The 19591-nt window shown below is 38.3% G+C and overlaps 1 protein-coding gene across 4 annotated transcripts in view; it reads right to left on the reverse strand.

Moving 5' to 3' along the window:
• The window catches only part of trip4 (thyroid hormone receptor interactor 4), a 76352-nt gene extending 58897 nt beyond the window's left edge, over positions 1–17455 (reverse strand). Inside the window, exons 1-12 of one of the 4 annotated variants that reach the window (XM_038701798.1) lie at positions 17252–17331; positions 16178–16359; positions 15836–15966; positions 15411–15629; positions 15219–15297; positions 14452–14557; positions 14089–14304; positions 13856–13985; positions 13446–13639; positions 13213–13337; positions 12939–13030; positions 12051–12354 (exon numbers count right to left, since the gene is read on the reverse strand). In XM_038701798.1, coding sequence (XP_038557726.1) covers positions 12295–12354; positions 12939–13030; positions 13213–13337; positions 13446–13639; positions 13856–13985; positions 14089–14304; positions 14452–14557; positions 15219–15297; positions 15411–15629; positions 15836–15966; positions 16178–16359; positions 17252–17331 — 1614 coding nt within the window. In that variant the 3' untranslated portion in view covers positions 12051–12294. Of the gene's footprint in view, positions 1–12050; positions 12358–12938; positions 13031–13212; positions 13338–13445; positions 13640–13855; positions 13986–14088; positions 14305–14451; positions 14558–15218; positions 15298–15410; positions 15630–15835; positions 15967–16177; positions 16360–17251; positions 17332–17361 lie in introns of those variants that run through there. The other 3 variants (XM_038701797.1, XM_038701799.1, XM_038701796.1) reach the window with 3 other exon arrangements.
• Between the last annotated feature and the right edge of the window lie 2136 nt (positions 17456–19591).

Here is a 19591-nt window from a genome sequence, read left to right on the forward strand (position 1 = left end):
CCAGCCATGTTTATGACTTCACCTCCTGCAGTGGCCCTCGGGCAAGAAGAAAACAGGACTGCCTCACAACAGTCAAAGCTTTTTAGACTCAACAAGCTTACTGCTAGAACTTTCCAAGGAAAATGGTTCTCTCTCGGACTCACAGTTAAGCTTCTGTTTAACGAGTGCAGGACTCATACAAAATTGAAAAACTATACAGGATTCTAATGTCCTGCGGAAAATAGCATTTTCAAAAAACAGCAATTTTTACAACACTGTGATAGTGCCAAATGCAAAAAAAAATGTTATTATATTTGAATCTAAGTATCAAACTAATGCACTGCATTTACAGAACAACACAAAGTCAAAGTAGTTTTCTTTACACACACACACACACACACACACACACCAAGGACCCCTGGAGACAATTACCATGTCTGCTTTCAAACCTTGACTTCAAAGAAAAATTCCAGGGAATCTAAGGCATTAAAACTTCTTATTTTCCACCACAATCTACTTTTATCGGTGCCACAAATCCAGCTCTCCTTAACACAGGTGCTGTCAGCAAAAAGGATTGTATTTTAAGTATGGTAACAAACAACTTCACAGTGGGCATTTGATTTCATAATGTGGAAATTGAGAAGGACCGGTGAGTTTATGAACATGTCTGTCTCTTAAGGTGAATATTTGCTTTGATATTCCGACACTGGGGAACAGCCCTCCCATCTGTGTTCACTCAGCCTCTGTGGGAAATAAACTGTCTCTTCCCTCCTTCTCTCAAGGCTGGCAATGAGCATGGTTTAAGAAAGGAGCACAGAAGGAAGGCTGTCCCTTGATTCTTATCAAAGGCAAGTTTTAGGCTTCTCTAAGCCCATGGGTTAGTACCACAGCTTACAATAGATAAGGTGATCCTACTGATAAGCTCTAAGGAAGAACACAGTGAACTGTTCAAAAGAAGGTGTTGAATAAGTCATTATCAATTTATACTTGCAAGGATGCATGGATACTTGAATTTCCCTTGCATTAATACAGGCTATATCTTAGGCGATTTTGCCAGGTAAAGTCACAGCTAGACATGGGCACCAATACTGGTTATACTTTGGCTATCGGCTATACATACATATCAACAGGCATTCTTTCTCTAGACCAGTAAAATTCTTGTATCAACAATTTCAGCTTAAACTATTAAATCTGCAAGAGAGATATTTGTCTTATTGTATTATACAAATTTTAGAGCTGAATAGCTTCTTACACGGTCTATTTCAACTTGAGGTCAGAGGAGAGGATGACTCAGATCTTCAGATGATTCAAATCCAATATTATTACAGTAACATTTGGACTAAAAGTGACTGACAAAATAACACAGAAAAAGCTGTTAGTTTAAATGGAAAAACCATTTGATATTCTATGGCATGACCAAGGATACAGTTCATTGGCAATAACATTCCTATGTTTTTTTTTAAACCCCAGTACAGTAAAGATATTTGGACTGCCAGCATTACTCAAGTAATTATGCTGAATCTTATTCTACACAGACCACCAGATATTTGAGAGGAAAGAAAATGAAGTTGCATATAAATCAATACTCAGCTTCACACACTGAGCCTGCAAAAGCATTTAATTGCATATTTGCCCAGTGGAGCATGGCAAAAAATCTTGTGCACTATGTGCTTCAAGCAATTTCACTAAATATGGCAAAGGGAGAAGGAGAGAAATAGTTAGAACTGACAGTGAAGGGAGTAAGACTGAAAATTCAATCAATTGTGAATATCCATTTTTATGATGTCAATATAGTTAATGACTCAATAGAATATTGTATTAAATTTACATGTTGCATTTAGATAAATATTTATAATGTAGGTTAAAATATACATCTACACATTTTGACAAATAAACGCAGGTCTCAATTAGAAGCCTGGTCTGGTTTTTATAGAAGTTCTTTGGATGTATAAAACCTCTTAAAGCCAACCAGGTCACCTGCTAGAGATAGAAGCTGCTTAGATTGTGCATACCATTATAAATGTTTAAACCTTTATCAGTATGGACAAGGTAACATAATTAGATTGGTTAGATTCTCCACCATTTAATAGTTTAATTAATTTTGTAGAAACAATTAAGTATTATTCATTCAGATTTACCGGCATAGTAAAGGAATTAAAGGCCTGTCCTATATAGACGCTTGTCCCAAATATAGGCATTGATTTAAGCAAATAAAAGCCCGGGCTATAAATTTAAGTTTTATTTCCTAATAAAATGTATTTCTAGCTGTTAATTTATCTGTAAAAATTAGAAGAGAATTTAAATCAGCTAGTGATTTTGTCTACTAAATGGAGCCAAGTGGAACAATGCTACATAATTTTTATTTCTGTAATGTGACTGATGATGTGGTTATAAGCACTTGATTAAGACTGAGAGTACTGGTGTGATGTGACTAAAAAGTAAATTTATATTTATTTTATTCTTTAAATAATCAATTCTAAGGGAAGATAGTGTCTCTGTGGATACTCAGACCAAATGGTCGGACACTTTCTGAAGTTTCACCTCGCCACCCTTCAGATCTAAAGTTGAAAGACATTTCAGCAAGACATGACTACACAAAGGAAAAGCATATCCTCTTTGATGTTAATTCTGCTTGATCACAAACAGGTACCTGGTGTATATGGGGCAGAGTGTGAATTCCCTGTTTCCCTCAGCACATATCACGAAGCCTCACTGAAAATAGTGATCACATTCCTCCTGCCACTTAAATCGACAGCAGCTCATACCAAAGCACAATCCCCTGTGTTGTGGAATTGAGACATTTACCGAGTCAGACTAATAGAGCTCATGCACTAAAGACAAACAACAACATACCACTGTAACAAAAAAATATACCGTGTATGACTGGTTCACAAGCACTAACTCCATGTCATAGTTTTATTGGACAAAGATCCTGAACCCAAGATACATTTTATGAACACATCTGTTACAACATTGAGTCATTAGCAATGCAATTTTCTTCACAAACAGGTTGAATAGTGGTATAATACACACATTAGCTGGCACTTTGAATTACAATTACAACCAGGCAAAACTTGTCGGTACTCTCTGCATGTATGTACCATTGATTACCAAGTCAGACCACTTTTAAAGGCAATGGCAATCTTCAAAAACACTTAATGCCCATGACAACAGCTGGCAGCTCCTAGCTGGTATCTTGGCAAAGCAGCTCTTAAGTTTCTCCATTCATCTGTTTAGAGAATATATCAATGGTAACTGGTGTTGCCAGTCTCATGAATGCCTACTTTTTGTTTCTTTTTTTCTAACAATTATTTTCACCGTCTTGATTAATTGATCAATTGCTTAGCCATTAAATGCCAGAAAATGGTGAAAATGGTGATCAGTGTTTCGCAAAGCCCAAGATGAAGTCCACAAATGCCTTTTTTTGCCTACAACTCAAATATATTCCATTTATTGTCATAGATGAGTAAAGAAATCTGAACACATTGACCTTTAAGAAGCTGGAATCAGAAAACCTTTTTCTTTTTGACGGTGATTTGACGGCTCCATACATCGTCCCTTTGATGCGGTGAAGTTGTCCTGTCCCCTTAGCAGAAAAAACACCCCCAAAGCATAATGTTTCCACCTCCATGTTTGACGGTGGGGATGGTGTTCTTGGGGTCATAGGCAGCATTCCTCTTTCTCCAAACACAGCGAGTTGAGTTGAGTTGATGCCAAAGAGCTCGATTTTGGTCTCACCTGACCACAACACTTTCACACAGTTCTCCTCTGAATCATTCAGATGTTCATTGGCAAACTTCAGACGGGCCTGTACATGTGCTTTCTTGAGCAGGGGGACCTTGCGGCCACTGCAGGATGTCAGTCCTTCACAGCGTAGTGTGTTACCAATTGTTTTCTTGGTGACTATGGCCCCAGCTGCCTTGAGATCACTGACAAGATCCTCCTGTGTAGTTCTGGACTGATTCCTCACCGTTCTCAAGATCATTGCAACTCCACAAGGTGAGATCTTGCATGGAGCCCCAGACCGAGGGAGACAGAGTTCTTTTGTGTTTCTTCCATTTGTGAATAATCGCACCAACTGTTGTCACCTTCTCACCAAGCTGCTTGACGATTGTCAATCTTGTCCCTGACATCCTTGGAAAGCTTTTTGGTCTTGGCTATGGTGGAGAGTTTGGAATCTGATGTGTCTTTTATAGAGGTGACAAACATGATTAGGAGCACTCCCTTTAAGAGTGTGCTCCGAATCTCAGCTCATTGCCTGTATAAAAGATTAAAATGCAAGTCAAGTGCGTTTTTCAGATTATTTTTGTTGTTATATTGTCTCTCACTGTTCAAATAAACCTACCATTAAAATTATAGACTGATCATTTCTTTGTTAGTGGGCAAACGGACAAAATCAGCAGGGGATCATGTAGTTTTTTCCCCTCACTGTATATCCTGGTATATCAGACTCACTGGCTTGATGGGCAAATGGAAGCTTCTTTTTTTGTTTGCTGCACACAAACAGGGAAAGATTAATGGCACTGGAAGCATGACCGGCCGCCCTTGCCACCCCCTCTCTCTCCATACTTTCCTCCCCTCTGATGTCGCTAGCAGGAAGTTGCTGAGCAGACATGTCATCCAGCAGACTACAATTGAGTTTGTAATCTTTGACCCTGCAGTGGCAGAGTGTCTCTCGCTCTCTGCCTCTCCCTCTCTAGGAGAGATACTTGTGGTTTTACTGCGGCTGGGTCGGGGCTTGGCTGGATAAAGATCTCTTCTCAAATGAACACACATAAGCATGTGTGACATAAAGCAATTGCATAGGCATGCCTGGGGAATGTTGGCATAAACACTCAAAATTAGATAGACATAACGAGTGAATTAATTTCTATCCTCATATTTGGATGGGAAGAGGCATAAAGAATAATGATTATATTGAGAGGTCTCTCAATTCCTGTCAACATCATAGCAGGGAAACACAGTCACCCACTGACTTAGTGCAAAGTACTTACTGACTACGACACACAACCTTCATTCATTTCTTCATCCCAAAACAGAAAACTGGCACAGACACTCGCCTCATTAGGAGCCATTTTGGGGCATCAGAAACAAACACCAGATGTTGAGATGGGAGATAAATGTCAAACATATTGATTCTATGCTTCATTAAAGCGCATGGTGGGGGGTTGGAGTTTGCCTGTGGCAAGGCACTAAATAGATCACAACATTAAAATCTACAGAGGTCTCGTTTTCTTGTTTAAAACAGCCAGGGCCATTATTTCAAAGAGAGCAGAACCTGAGAACCCTATGACTGTTCCATAAACTTAAAACAAAAAGGCTGTTCCAGTTCCTTGTGCTGGGATGAAAAAGCTATATGCAGAGACATACTGACAGAATTGAAAACATACCCAACAGCTAAACATACTTTAACCACAAAATCACAGACTTTTAAAGTTTGGGCAGAAAGGGTTCCACTCCACTGACTTGATTTAATTCCTTTGATTCTCTGCACTTCACTCTCTCAATATATTTATTATTATTTGGAAGGTCTCGTTAATTTCTTTCATATATGCTATATCCACCATAGAAATTAGCTAGCAATCACAAGGAACAACTATTAAGGCTTGCGTGACATGCAAGCAGGAAGCTCACTATACACCAAGCTTGGAATGTGTGAATTAGATTAGATTAGATTAGCCTTTATTGTCGCCCTTAGGAGAAATTTGTCTTGGGCATTCGAAAGAACACAGTTGACATAGCAGCACACATGTACTATCAAACTAGAGTTAACATGCAGTATCGCACACAGAACGCACAGCTCAAGAATACTGATATGACACATTCCTCCAAATAAGATGTAAAAGAAGTAAATTAAATAAAAACATTATAAATAAAAAATTAATTCTAATTAACAAAATCTCTGAAACAGGTTAACAAACGATAAAGGCCGGTGGTGGAGGTATGTTTCTTTCTCTTGTGAATAAGTCTAGTTCTTTTATATGTGGTATGTATTGTGGTAGAATAAAATAAATACTTGATATCTTTTCAGGCTGCAAGTAGTAGTGCAAAATACATTATAACCAGTAAGTCAGTAATTGTACTCCCATTTTGCCATATAACAGGTCATATTTGGTGACTGGTACCATAAATCTTTAATACATTATCGTTCAATATGTATTTAATCTATTTCACCTGCTAAAGAATTAAGAATGTAGAATTAGTCTCCATGACTAAAAAACAATTCATTTTCCAAGGGAGAAAACAGAACTATTTATTTTATTTGGTGTAAATTTTTACTTTTTGTCATTCTCAATTACAAAACAAGAATTGATTAACTCGGTTTATTTATTCGGTTACAGTCAATAATATTAGTCAACACTGTAATATTGTGATTACCTTGCAAGCTTTCCTGTTTATGTTCTAAAGGACTGTACTGGAGTAATGACTACATAATTACTACTACATTAACAAAAATTTTTTCTAGTTCAAAAAAGGGACCAAAAAAAGGTCAATAAATTAGAATTTTAAGAGGTATGTTTTTTAAAAAAAATGCATCACATAATTTTTAAAGAGAAAAAGGGAATATGAACCTGTTTAACATTCAGTCTAACACATCACACAGCTTGGTATTCAGTTACCTCTCTTTGATTCTGACTCATTATTATCAATGCTGCTGTCTTTCAAACCATCAAAAGAAGCTGTCTTGTTTTGCCTTTATCATTGTTCCAAGTTCCTCTGATCAGTCTACAGCGAGAGGAACAAGTCCTATTAAATGAGCAGAACAAAATAGCGGAGAAGTAGAGATAATAAAGGGTGCTTAACTGTCATCTCGCCCAACAGCAGAAACTGTGTGACATTCAATGAAGTGGTCTGAGGAAAGCAGTGAAATTCTAAACAGCGTAGCAGGCCATTTCAAGTCTGGCAGATGGTTTTATGTATTTTTCATGCTGCTGAAAACCTGTGACTGAGGTTTGGTTGGTTGTCATCCAGTGCCTCGGGACCCTGGGCTGAATGCATTCTACACACCACTGCAGAATCACATGATGTCTGACCTCTCTGCCATGGCAAACTGCCCGGCAAGGAAAAGGGAGGAAGGGGAGGAATGTGAGTGTGTTAGTGTGTGGCTCAAGTTGTGTAGACAGAGATAGAGAGAGAAAGATGCATAGTTGCATGTAAGAGTGCACGTCTGTTCACCGAGCATAATCTGAATTCTTCACTGCCACATACAACTTAACAGGCCTGACCTGTAAAACATACTGTTGGAGAGAAACAGGAAAAATAGTAAGACGGAATGATGGGGGGAGGGGAGCAGGAAGAGAGGAAACCAGCCACTGCTAAGTATTTGTGCATGTTACAGAGAAAGAGGGAGGAAGAAAAAATAGCACTGCCTGGCTTACCTTCCTTTGGAATGCATCCAATATATCCTGTGTATATGTGTGTGTGTGTGTGTGTGTGTGTGTGTGTGTGTGTGTGTGTGTGTGTGTGTGTGTGTGTGTGTGTGTGTGTGTGTCATGCTGGCAGGAAGGCTTTCAGCATATAAATATCACATTACCACACAAGGAAACGCAGGCATCAGTCCGAGCTACCAGCCGGCCTAACAAGCACGGGCGCTCCACTCTAGAGGTCAGAGAGAGAGCTTGCACAAATGGAATTCCATAGAAACCAGCACTTCTTTTAACAGATAAGTGGCTAGTCTTACAGCTATGTGATGTGGTATAAGCCAGTGGTTTCAGTTATCTGACATGTGCTGGTGTGCATACATCTACTGAGCTGTTGTCCATATCCAGTATATTATACTATAGTGGGGTTGAATATATTTCATTCATTAACTCGACATTAAAAACATAAAAGTACAATATAAGCCTATGAGCACTGATGCAATGACACAGAGACTGAGAAAATAGAAACAGCACATACAGAGCAACACTTGCTAATGATTTCAATGAAAACAGCTCTCCAATCAGTGCCATTTGGATTGTGAAAGAAACATTTAACTGAGTCAGCAGACCTGTTATTTTAAACATCATGTCCAATAGAGACTAGACAACGATTGCGTTATCGGGGCTGTGACTAAGGTCTATGTAAAGCTTTCGCGATGACTGGGTGATTCTTTAACAATCATCATCTATTTTGTATTAATTTTTGTAATTATTTTCAATTGCTACAGTTTAAATAAAACACAGAAGCGATGCTAAACACTAAAATGTATGCAGATGATGCTGCTACCTACATACACTGTATGCAGTGTAGGTGCACTGTATGCTGCACTTAACAATTATTTTTCAAATCTATTAACCTAACATTTACTCTTTCGATTGATAAAATGATGAATTAATCTAAATAACTCATTAAGAATTCAATATTTTATTCAATTATCCTGAAAAAGACGCATAATGGCCATTTGTATAATGATAATAGTGGCATATTTTAAAATCCACACCACTGCAATAACAGACTCAAGTACTTGAATTAAAACTTAAAATGTTTCTGACATGGATTTATTTAATCACCAGAGTAATATGTAGTAAGACAATCACTGGCAAATAGATTTTTCAGTGTAAGGCAAAGAAAACATGGGATGCTTTTGCTACACGTGTTCATCCTGCTTCACATGACGAAGCAGGATGAAGCCATTTCCAATTCACAAAGCATAACGTTGTTGTGTGTCTGTCTAAAATGAGCCATTTGGCATCGTAGCACATCGTAGTAAGCTAGATCAATACTGAAATATCATTTCAATAAACTAGGTCTCTATTTGATTACTCTGATGAAAACCTGCATGCAATTAATGAAAAATGATACTGGGGTAGAAAAACAGCTGTTTTACCATATAACACTGACATTTTATGATTTACACCTACCCTGGGGCATGTGTAACTATTAAATGTTACTCAGCTAATAGTTAAACATGTCCCAGGGTAGGGACAGGTAGGGTAAATCATAGCACTTAGGTTGTATCTTAATCTCCGTGGTGCAAACGCTATTTTATTTTTTTATTATTTTAAAAACTTAGTTATAACTAGTATGTTTGAACTTAGACACAGCTGGTGCAACAGGCTGTAGGACCATAAAACCGACTTAGTTATTATTAATTTAATAATTAACACCTGTGTTTCTCCTACTGTGGCATGTCAAAATGTCTAATGTGAGAGCCTTATGCACATTTCTTACATTTATTTTCATTTTGTGAAATAAATATAGCCTATGCATGGATGGTGGCTTAATGATCAAAGAAATGTGGCCACAGGGGACCACTGCAATAAACCATCTTGACATGTGTATCTGATATACACAAGTGCCAAGGGATGTGCTATATGTCAGGCTTCAACAGATCTAATTTTAATAAAATATGCTTGTATTATTATTATTATTAAAGTACCACAGATTATATTACTGTTCAACAACCTTTGTAAATGCTGAAACTTCCAGACTTAATTACTATGTCAACATTTTGTCCTAAAAAAAGTCATAAGATCCTTCGATTAGATAAAACACACACACAAACACACACAAAGCCCACTTTGCCTTCTTGTCATTTCATATGAATCAATACAGTCACTGGTGTTGCTCTTGGCATGCCTGTTGAAAAGATTAGACCTCTCTGACTTGTATTCCCTAAGACATGTAGCTCTACAGCTGATGATATGGTCTTTGGAACACAGTAATAATTTAGACCCTTACTTAAAAAGGTGGATTGATCCAATCAGTTATTTCACTGCAGGAGTAATTAATGGTGTGATATGAGCTCGGTATGGGGTGTGAGCTGCCTTCGCCTGTGCTGTGAACCAGACTGAATGGGTCTTTGGCATGTGAAGATAAATGTAGTCAAAATATAGTAATTCTTAAAATATTGCACAATTGAGTGACATTTGTATGTGTGAAGTAAACCATCTTCAGCATATCCACCAACTATAAATCTGCTTAGTTTGGCTGGAGCTTTCTGCTCATCATTTTAAATTATCTCACTCTGCCTCTTCCAGCAAAAACACTCACAAATTCAGTCTGTAACATACCTACTCCCCCACCCCTCCACCCATTGCTGAGTGAGCAGCACTGGGGGAAGGAGTGGGGAGACATAGCACAGATCATAATGGCCAGCCAATTATCAGTAGTAAGGGGGGCTGGGGAGCTGGGAGGAGTGAGAGATTATGGGGGGAATGGATCAATACACCAGTCAATTTATAATGAGGGAAAGAATTGGTCCAAGTCAAGCAGATGGAAATCCCGCTGTGCCTAGGGTGGTCTCTCTGCACTGTCTGTCAGCAGGGTATCAGTTTTTGGTGCTGCTTTGTACAAAAGCGCCCCAACTGGGCAATGACTGCTATCACACTGGATCAGTGGTGGTCAAATATTTACTGCATTTTTTGCGTTCATAGTGTTTCTTTCATGCTCTTCTGATCTACCCACGTTCCACATTCTCTAAATATTTCATACTTCACTATGGGCAGATTTAGAAGAGCCCGAAGAATAATGGCTGTGTCCTTCACCACCCCTCTCTTTTAACCACCCACAACTGCCAGCACAGGACAGTAAATCCTATACCTCACCCACTCGCTCAGCCCAGCAGCTCAGCTGTATGTGTGCGCTACTATGCACAAGCACAACATGCACGCTTCGCTTACATGAAAAGAAGCATGCTTAAACAGCTATTTGCTAAACAGCTTTTTCCAAAACAGTGACAGGAATAAGCACTAACTAACTGTTCAGCACCATCATTAGGTCTTTGGTACCGTTGTTGATCTGTAGTTGCTTCACTATTTTCTACATCTGCCTTTCTTTCTTTTTTCTGAGGGGCCTTGTGTGGGGTGGGGGTGTTATTTATGGCTGCTCTGTGCAAGTGGACACACACACACACACACACACACACCTTTCACAGGATGAAAGGGCAGTCACACTGCCTGCAAACATGATTTTACAGCCCTGGGTGGAATGAGTGGTGGAGGAGAGAATGAGGACAGAGTACAAAAGGGGAAAGCCCTTAGATTTACAGGTCCCAGCAGTCAGAATACAAACCATGTAGCAGCACACATTTTTAAAGTAGATTTTTTCTTTAAATCCAAACATAGAACACCTCAAAAATAAGACCAACTGTTTATGCAGGAAACACAAGTACATCCTAAAATGGGATACTTGCCTTTTCCTTGGCTTTTGTTTTTTATCGTAACAGAACACCGTTTCAGTATGTCATCAAAGTCTGCATATGAGCTTATGAATGAGGGCTTGTAGCTTTGCTGGGTTAGGGCATGTTTGTGCAAAGTTTAGCATTTTACACATTTCCCCACATATCCAGTTTCACTGTAGACTATGCCATGTAAGCCATGTAAATGTTTATATACAATAAAAAAATAACGATAAGTAACTGACACCTTGAAGGTGTGTATATATTTAGAGACGGTTGTCGTGCATCAGAGCCCTATTATTAAAATTTCTGCTTGGTGTATAAAATGTCAGAAAATTGTGAAAAACGCCCATCAGCCAGAACCCAAAGTGACATCTTCAAATTTCTTGATTCAGTCCAAAAGCTCAATTTACTATCAAAGAAGGCTTGGAAAAAAATATTCACATTTGAGAATCTGGAAGCAATCAAAGTATGCAATTTTTGCTTAAATAATGACTTAACTGATTAATTGATTATCGTCATAGTTGGCAATTGATTTTATTTATATCAGCTAATCATTTTATCTTAAATAATAACAAACATAATACTGTAAAAGGATAACACCAGTAGACGTCAGAGAGAGCAGTGTGTTCCAAAGCTGGAGGCAAAACAGACAAGGCGAGGATGGCAATGTAATAAAGTTTAAATGTTTTCCATTGACAGCGACCAGGGGAGTGACTCTGTATACACAAGATGACTTAATAGGGAGAGGGGTGTATTTCTATTGTAGTTTATACTCGGTAAAACTGCAATTAATTAAGGTAACTCAGGTGTAAAGGCTCAAGTAAACAGTTTATGGGTCCAAAAAGGCAGCACCGACCATAGTGCCAATTCAGAATCAACCAGGAGTCCTTTTCACACTCCAGTTAAGGGTGGATTTCACTTTGAGTATTCGTGGAAGACATCAAACGAAAAGCACGGAAATCAGCACTGCACTCTATTGTTTTATTAATAATTAGAGGGTGCCCTTTGCTATACAAGACTTATGTGAATATAAGATTATCAAGCTCTCTTTGCTATGTCTGCTGCATAAACACAATATGTGAATGCCAATGTAATGTGTGTAGATCCCCATTTTCTTGGGAGATAATGTGCATAGATCCCCATTTTCTTGGTATAATGAGGGCTTGGACTGGATTTGTGTTTCAGTGGTTAGTCCTGTGAGGCATACTGTCTCAAGTGGGAAATACTGGAAGCTGGCAGGGAGTTTCTGGTAAAAAGGTGCAGTCTGGCATCTTCTGGTAAGAGACGATATTGCAGCAATTTTACATGGCACAATATGCATCAACAACTCAGTGAAATACAGAATCTACCAGTAAAAGAAATAAAAAGAAAAGTGGAGGAAAAATTGTGCTCATCCCGCTGACAAGTACAAGTTTCTAGATTTTAACCTTCTATAAGCAACCATGAACTCACAGAAGAAAACAACAAACAGAAGAAAAGTTGTTAAAAAAACATTGTTGGGATGGGAATTATAAGAGTTCCAGCAGTTAACACAAAAATACAATAACAACAAAAGCAGCCACCATATTAACCATCAACCACAAATTTTAGAACCCGTCAATACTTGGTCAAAGCAACCAAACACTGACACCCAAGAAAATAAAACGTTCCAAGTCACACGTGGCAGCAAACATAACTTTACTAAGCATCACAGTGGTTTTGTATGGCATCATTTCACACTATTCAAGTCTTTCCATCCATCACTTCCCTTTATGCCTATTGTGGGTTATAATGACACATTTTGATTCAAATAAAACACTATTGTTGTCTTTCCTTGATGGTTTTTGTCAGTAGCAATGTAAAATGTTTCACTGACCTGTTGATGGAACTGCTCCTGAGACAGGCAATCAGTCATGTTGACGCAGCCCAACAGGCAGCCAGTGGGGTAGTCTTTAGGAAACCTGGGCTCTGTACAGAAAACGAGAGCAATTAAAGATCCACCAACATGCGAAATTACAGGCATCATTTCAGACTTTTTGGTAGTGGTTTCCAAGATGTGTTCTATGTAAAACAGGTAGAATAAAATCACTTCAAGTATTCGGTCATAGATACGGTCCTATTACCTGATTTGCTGTGTATAGTTTATGTACCTTTCTTGTAGATGTGGCGGTACATTGCTTCCACCTCAGCAATCTCCTGAGGAGTGGGCGCCTTGGCAGCAGCAGCAATCCAAAGACGACCCCGGTGGGATGTGTACCAAGTTCGCCCCTCTACCCTACACACACACACACACACACACACACAAACATTATAATGTTACGTCTGCTTTCACTGTCCTGATGGAAAACAAGTCTCCATAAGAGGGATTTTGTTTACTCCTGACCTCTTGATGCCTTTGACCAGTAGTGAGGCCCATGGTTGGTGCATGCTGAGGCACCAGCCCCCATCAGACATCTCCTGCAGGTCTTTGTCTTGGAGCCGCAACCTGTGACGTTCTTCTCCTCCCTTGTCTTCCGCCAAACGCTTTCCCTGACTCTTGTTTTTATTGTAGTTTACACGACCTCCAACATCCACCCACTAGAAAGTGCATTTATTGTCATCATCATCATTAGTTGAATCTCTATGAATACAATGTTCCATTTACATTTTTAATGCAAATTACTAGTCTAAAGTAGAAACATTTTATATGCAGTGTTGAAACTGTACCACAAGGTGACACCATTGTTATGCCCACTATATACACATATATACACATACATATATATATTATATATATGCCTTGCCTATATTTACCTCAGGTGCAGACTGCATTATGTTGGGGTTGACCAGCTCTCCCAGGCTCTGCCTTCCACCTTGTCTCTTAGAATACATTGGTGATTTTGACATAGAGTCACTGCTCATAGTCTTGAGGGTCTCATCCAACCTGCAAAGTAATGGAAACATTTCAAAAGGACAGCATTTAGCATGACTACACAACAGAAATCTGTCCTTTTAGTGTTGATTTAAGATATGTCAGATTATCTTACTTGCTGTAGTACTCATTGAGGTTATTTCCCTCATCAATCACTTGTCTACCAGCAAAGTCCAAAGTGATCTTCCTGTCCTTGCGAGAGGCATGGCGAAGTTGTCTAAGCTCCTCTTCCTTTTTCCTCAGCTTTTCTCGCTCACCGGGTGACAACCACTGATTGGATTCAGTGGCAAAGTAGTCCGACTCATCATCCAGAACCTGAGTTCTCCTTACACTGGAGGGGCAGTAAATAACCAGGTCAGTGTTATCGCCAAGTTTTATGATTACCTTCCACAGTAATTGAAAAACCTGTGTCGACACTGCACACCAAGCAGTACGCCATCCTTTCTTGTGAGGCTCTTTTCTTCATGTTTCATGCTACCTGTTTCTGTCATATTCCAGCAGTTTCTCTTTGTGCTGGACAGCCTTCTCCAAGCCAGCCTTCATCATGGCCTCTTGGTGTGGGAGATAATCTCTTTCTCCACAATCTGTCACCAAAACAAAAACAAATGAATAGCATAAACCCACTGTTTCATACATTTTAGTATTTAATTATTATAGTATTTAATTATAAATTAATTGGGCTGGCGATGGTGCAGTGGGTAGGACACATGCCTTTGGTATGAGAGACCCGGGTTTGATTCCCATCGTGACACATCCACCAATGTGTCCTCGAGCAAGACACTTAACCCCCAGAGTTTCCCACAGAATGACAGCGTAACTGTGGCGGGGGGGTGCAGTTGATGTTGACGTTAACATAGCGGTCCTCATTAGCTAGGCTACTTGCTATTAACTTTTTTGAAGGTGGGTCTCTGACATTGACAGCGTTGTGTTGGACAGATTTGTGCCGCAGTGTAGTGGTGCCGAGCGAATATATGTGCTGCGAGCAGCTCTGTACTCAAATACGATTTTACCCATTTTAAATAGTAAAGTAAAAAATAAATAAAATCGAAAATCAATATGTGGCGGTCAGCGTTGATAATGTGGCAGGCCACCACAAATAAATCAATGTGTGGGAAAGACTGACCCCTAATTGCTCCAGAGGGGTGCGACCTCTGATATATATATCCATATTGTAAGTCACTTTGGATAAAAGTGTTAGCTAAATCAAATGAGTAAATAATTATTCTGATTAGTTGGGACTCTCACCTCCCATAAGCTTCTTTCTCAGTTTCTGGCTTTTGTTTGAGTCTCGTTGCAGGATCTCTAGCTCTTCTTTTGTGCAGACCTGAATCAAAAAAAAACTATGAGTGAAGAATACTAAACTAGATAACAAGGATTATCAACCAGACAAGCTGACTGAAATAAAATGGAATCTAAAGACTCAAAAAACATATCTACCAGGCTTCCACAGAAGAGGCAGGGTCCTGAGCCCTCTTGCTCACACACAATGCGACCACAGCTGATGCAGTTGTTGATGAGCTTGTGCTTTTGGGCAAGGCACTCACAGGCATGTCGACCCGGGAGTAAGACAGCCAGCTTGTCCTGTCCCTCTTTATTATAAAGATTGACAAATTTACTTTTCTTCTTTGTTGAAGAAGTGCTACTGTTTTCTTGGGCCTGAGAAAGTAGTACATGTAGAGAGGAAATAAGAAGAGAGCAAAGAAATAGATGAGTCAAGCAAATCAGCACAAAGATAAAAATGAAATGGATCAAATTAACTTGTGTTGTGACATTTTTGTACTCAAACCATGAGAATTACCTTCATAAAGTAAGTAAGCAAGTAGGCAATAAGAAAACAAATGTTTAGGCCGACGTGTACTCACCCTCATCAGATCAATGGGGGTTTTGACTGCCTCTGGCTCAGGTTCTGTTTGGCTCACAGTCATCACCTCCTGTTTGTTACGGCCCTTGCGCTTCGACTTCTTCTGTGTATCTTTGCTCATGTCTTGTGAATCTAGGAAAGGAGAACAAATTACCTTCAACAAATATTGTGGATAACACATTCATAAGACATTTAAATCATTACAATTTTTATTTATTTACAATCTTTAGTCGTGCACAAGTACCTTACATAGTGGATAATGGCAAGGTTGTTAATGGCCGGGAGGAATTTTATGTACATCAAAATACATTCAATGGCAGACATCAAACATTTGTTGGCCTACCTGCTGATGAAACGGATTCCTTGTAAAGGAACGCACTTGTGTTATCTATAGACTGTTTCTGAGTCTTCTTCCATCTGCAGAGAAGGTCATCTATAAACTGCCCTTTTCTCCCATCTGTGCCCTGCAGGAGGTCTCCCACATACTCCTCAATCTCTTCAGCTCTTTCGATAGATAGAATGTATCTAGACAGCACGATGACATAATTAACATTTAATGTTAATTTTTGATAAAATAGTTGTTTCTTTTGCATGTTTGCTTTTGATTTGTAGAAATGTTTAAGCATAATGGAGCAACACTGGGTTTATTGTACTCAAAATTCATCTATTAATTATCAAATTATTGTGAAATTAGAAATTACTGTGTGACTTCTCATCACATACTGCCTATGTAGGTATGCTCACACTTTCACCTATACTTGATAACCATCTGTGGTTGAAACAATGTCAAAAATGTCTACATAAAATAAGAAAAATATGAACTGAAAATTAACAAATGTGTGCACCTCTTGTGCATCCTTAGTGTCTTTGTATTTTTGTCGTTAGTAATGTTACAGATAATTGAAGGGACATTACAAGGCATACACCTTTTTATGTTGCCCTGCCCTAAAACTCATTACAAACGTCCATTTCAAACCCTAATCTGATCATCAACGTGTCATAAACGTCACAAAGTGACATCACTGAGGATGTGTCACATGGAAAGGTGAGATTTGTATTTAATAGAGTCTAATAAGTTAGGGAATGAAATCACTGGTTAGCCTTTAGCTAATAAATAGCTAATACACCTGTCAAACAGTCTACCTGCTACTGTGACAGCTGTGTAAGTAAATAACGTTACCAAACGTATTTATAGCTAGCTGTATCAAAGGAACATACATCTAACACTCACACACATAATTTTTGACTGACGATATTTTCATACGCAGTCACACTGGAAAACCTCTCCACAAAAACTGTTACAGCACTACCAAGCTAGCCTTTTCATCTCGAAGACAGATGTTAACGTTAGCTTGTTGGCAGAGAGTGTCTGTCAGCACTTTAACCGTCACATTTAACTAACGTTAACTTTTCTTACTGGACGATGTCTTCACACGCCTCCAACCCAAACTTGTGCTGGAACTGGTCCACACACCACTGCAACAAAGCGTCCGACATTTTAAAAGCTAAAAGACTTTACACTCTAACCTCAGATCAACGATATCAGTGGCGTGTCAACTGAATGGATGTGTTTCCAGTCGGCGAAATAACAAAGGCGCACACCCACTGGTTAACTATGTGGCAGCAGAGAATCTCATCCTGAAACAACCAGTGCTGCAGATTGGGAGGTTCCTCCCAACTCGTACGACAAACACCACTGTTCATGTCGCTTTATCGGTGTGCCTGGTAACTTCAGTCAACAGGTGGCAGTTTTGTAATGGATTAAAATAAAGATGCCTTCAGATAAAACCGGAGAGTTGAATCTTTCTGTGGTGGAGGAAGTTTACAGAGGCAAAGGTAAAAGTTATAATACCATACTGTACAAATACTCTGTTACAAGTTAAGGCCTGTATTGAAAATGTTACTTAAGTAAAAGTATGTAATCAGACAAATGTACATAAATTATTAAAAGTACCCAATGCAGAAAACATGGCCCATGTGATTGCTATACTAATATCGTTTAATTATTTTTACTTATACATTAATATAAAAGCAGGATTTTACTGCTGTAGCAAATCCTCACATTTGTGAAGCTGGAAACATGAAATGTTTTTTCAAGAAAAATGAAACTGACAAATCATTTCAGTTGTACTTTTATATACTGTTTGGTAGTTTAATTTATAAGAAAATGTCCATCCATCCATCGTCAACCGCTTATCCTGCATACAGGGTCGCGGGGTTATAAGAAAATGTATAATTTATAATTAATTTATAATTTATATTTGATAAACTCTTCATGTTCTCTGTGTGTGTGCAAAGAATCTTTGTAAAAGTAACTAGTAATTAAAGCTTCCAGATAAATTTAGTAAAGTAGGGCTAAAAAGTACGATATTTCCCCATTAATTGTTGTGGAGTAGAAGAAAAATGTACCTCAAATACAGCTGGTAAAAGTGGAGATAATTTTGATTATTTTATACACTGTTGGGTAGCTTAACCTATAATGATACAATGAATTGATTTGTTAATTATTTTTCTCAAATTTTCTTCCCAGATGCCTTGTGTCTTTTATAACGTTCACTTTATGAGTTTTAAAGACCCCCAATAGTTGTTTTTTCTAGTAATCTCTGAAACTTGTTTTTAACGTAATTGATGTGTACCCTGAATTGCTTAACAATGACTAAATGTCACACGCATTCTTGTCTCAATGCTTCATTTTCTGTAACTGGTTGCAGTGGAATTAAAGTAGTCCTGTAATCAGTGATTAATCAATGATAAGGTCAAACTACCAAATCAAGCATTTGAAAACTTTCACTGTAAAAATTAGGTGGTTCAACTTAAAAACTTAAGTTCAATTGCTGCCTTAAAAATGTGAGTAAACTCAACTTTAAGAAAAGCTTTGTTTCAACTCATGATGTTACGTTATACAATTTGTTTAATTAATGATAATTTATTGTTTGAACTTAATACTATGAGTTTAAACAACTATCTATATTACATTGGCCATTCAAGGAAACTTGCTTTCTCTTGTCAAACAAACACACAATTCTACACCCCTTCAACTCACATTTTTAAGTTCATATAACTAAATATTATAATATAAGACATTGCAAGTTAGTGTAACTTGGAAATGCAAGTTCACCTGCTGCCTTGAAAATGCAAGTTAACTCAACTTGAAGATTGCCTTTGTTTCAACTCATAAATTTAAGTTCATAAAGTGGATATAACTACAGTGTTCTAGTTGTCTCAATGTTAGTTAAATGAACAAGTTTGAGTTATTCTTCATAGTTTCAAGTTAATGCAACTTAAACAAATGAATACTACTTTCCATTTCAAGTTAAGGGATTTAAATTCCAAATTTGTTTCAGTTTACTATAAAGGGCCTTGAAGACAGACCACAACAACAGCACCACTGTGCTATTATCTTCAATGACTTGTGGCGGGGCATGTAAGTTTGTTGGTGCACCTGTGCACGCTGCAGTCAAAGTTCAAAATAGCAACAGATGTCACCTCCTTTCTGAAAGGGCCTTAAAGCCATTGTCAGGAACCCTTTCCACCAGTGGCACTAGTCTTGTTTACCACAAGAATTTGAATATATGACTTATCTGCAGTGTATAATTAGCAGGGGTGAGCAAGAACACCACTATCTCTTTCTGTATCTGTTAAACAAATTAAATTTTCTGTATCTACTCAGAATGGGCAGGGCTTAATCTATAAGTGGGCGGTATTTACTGTAAGTTATTTAAGTCTGAAATCAGAACTTGCTATATTTCTTAGAAAA

Source organism: Micropterus salmoides, unplaced genomic scaffold, assembly GCF_014851395.1.
Source record: "Micropterus salmoides isolate LMB-PRFRI ecotype aquatic unplaced genomic scaffold, ASM1485139v1 Ms_hic_scaffold_6, whole genome shotgun sequence".
NCBI lineage: Eukaryota > Metazoa > Chordata > Actinopteri > Centrarchiformes > Centrarchidae > Micropterus > Micropterus salmoides.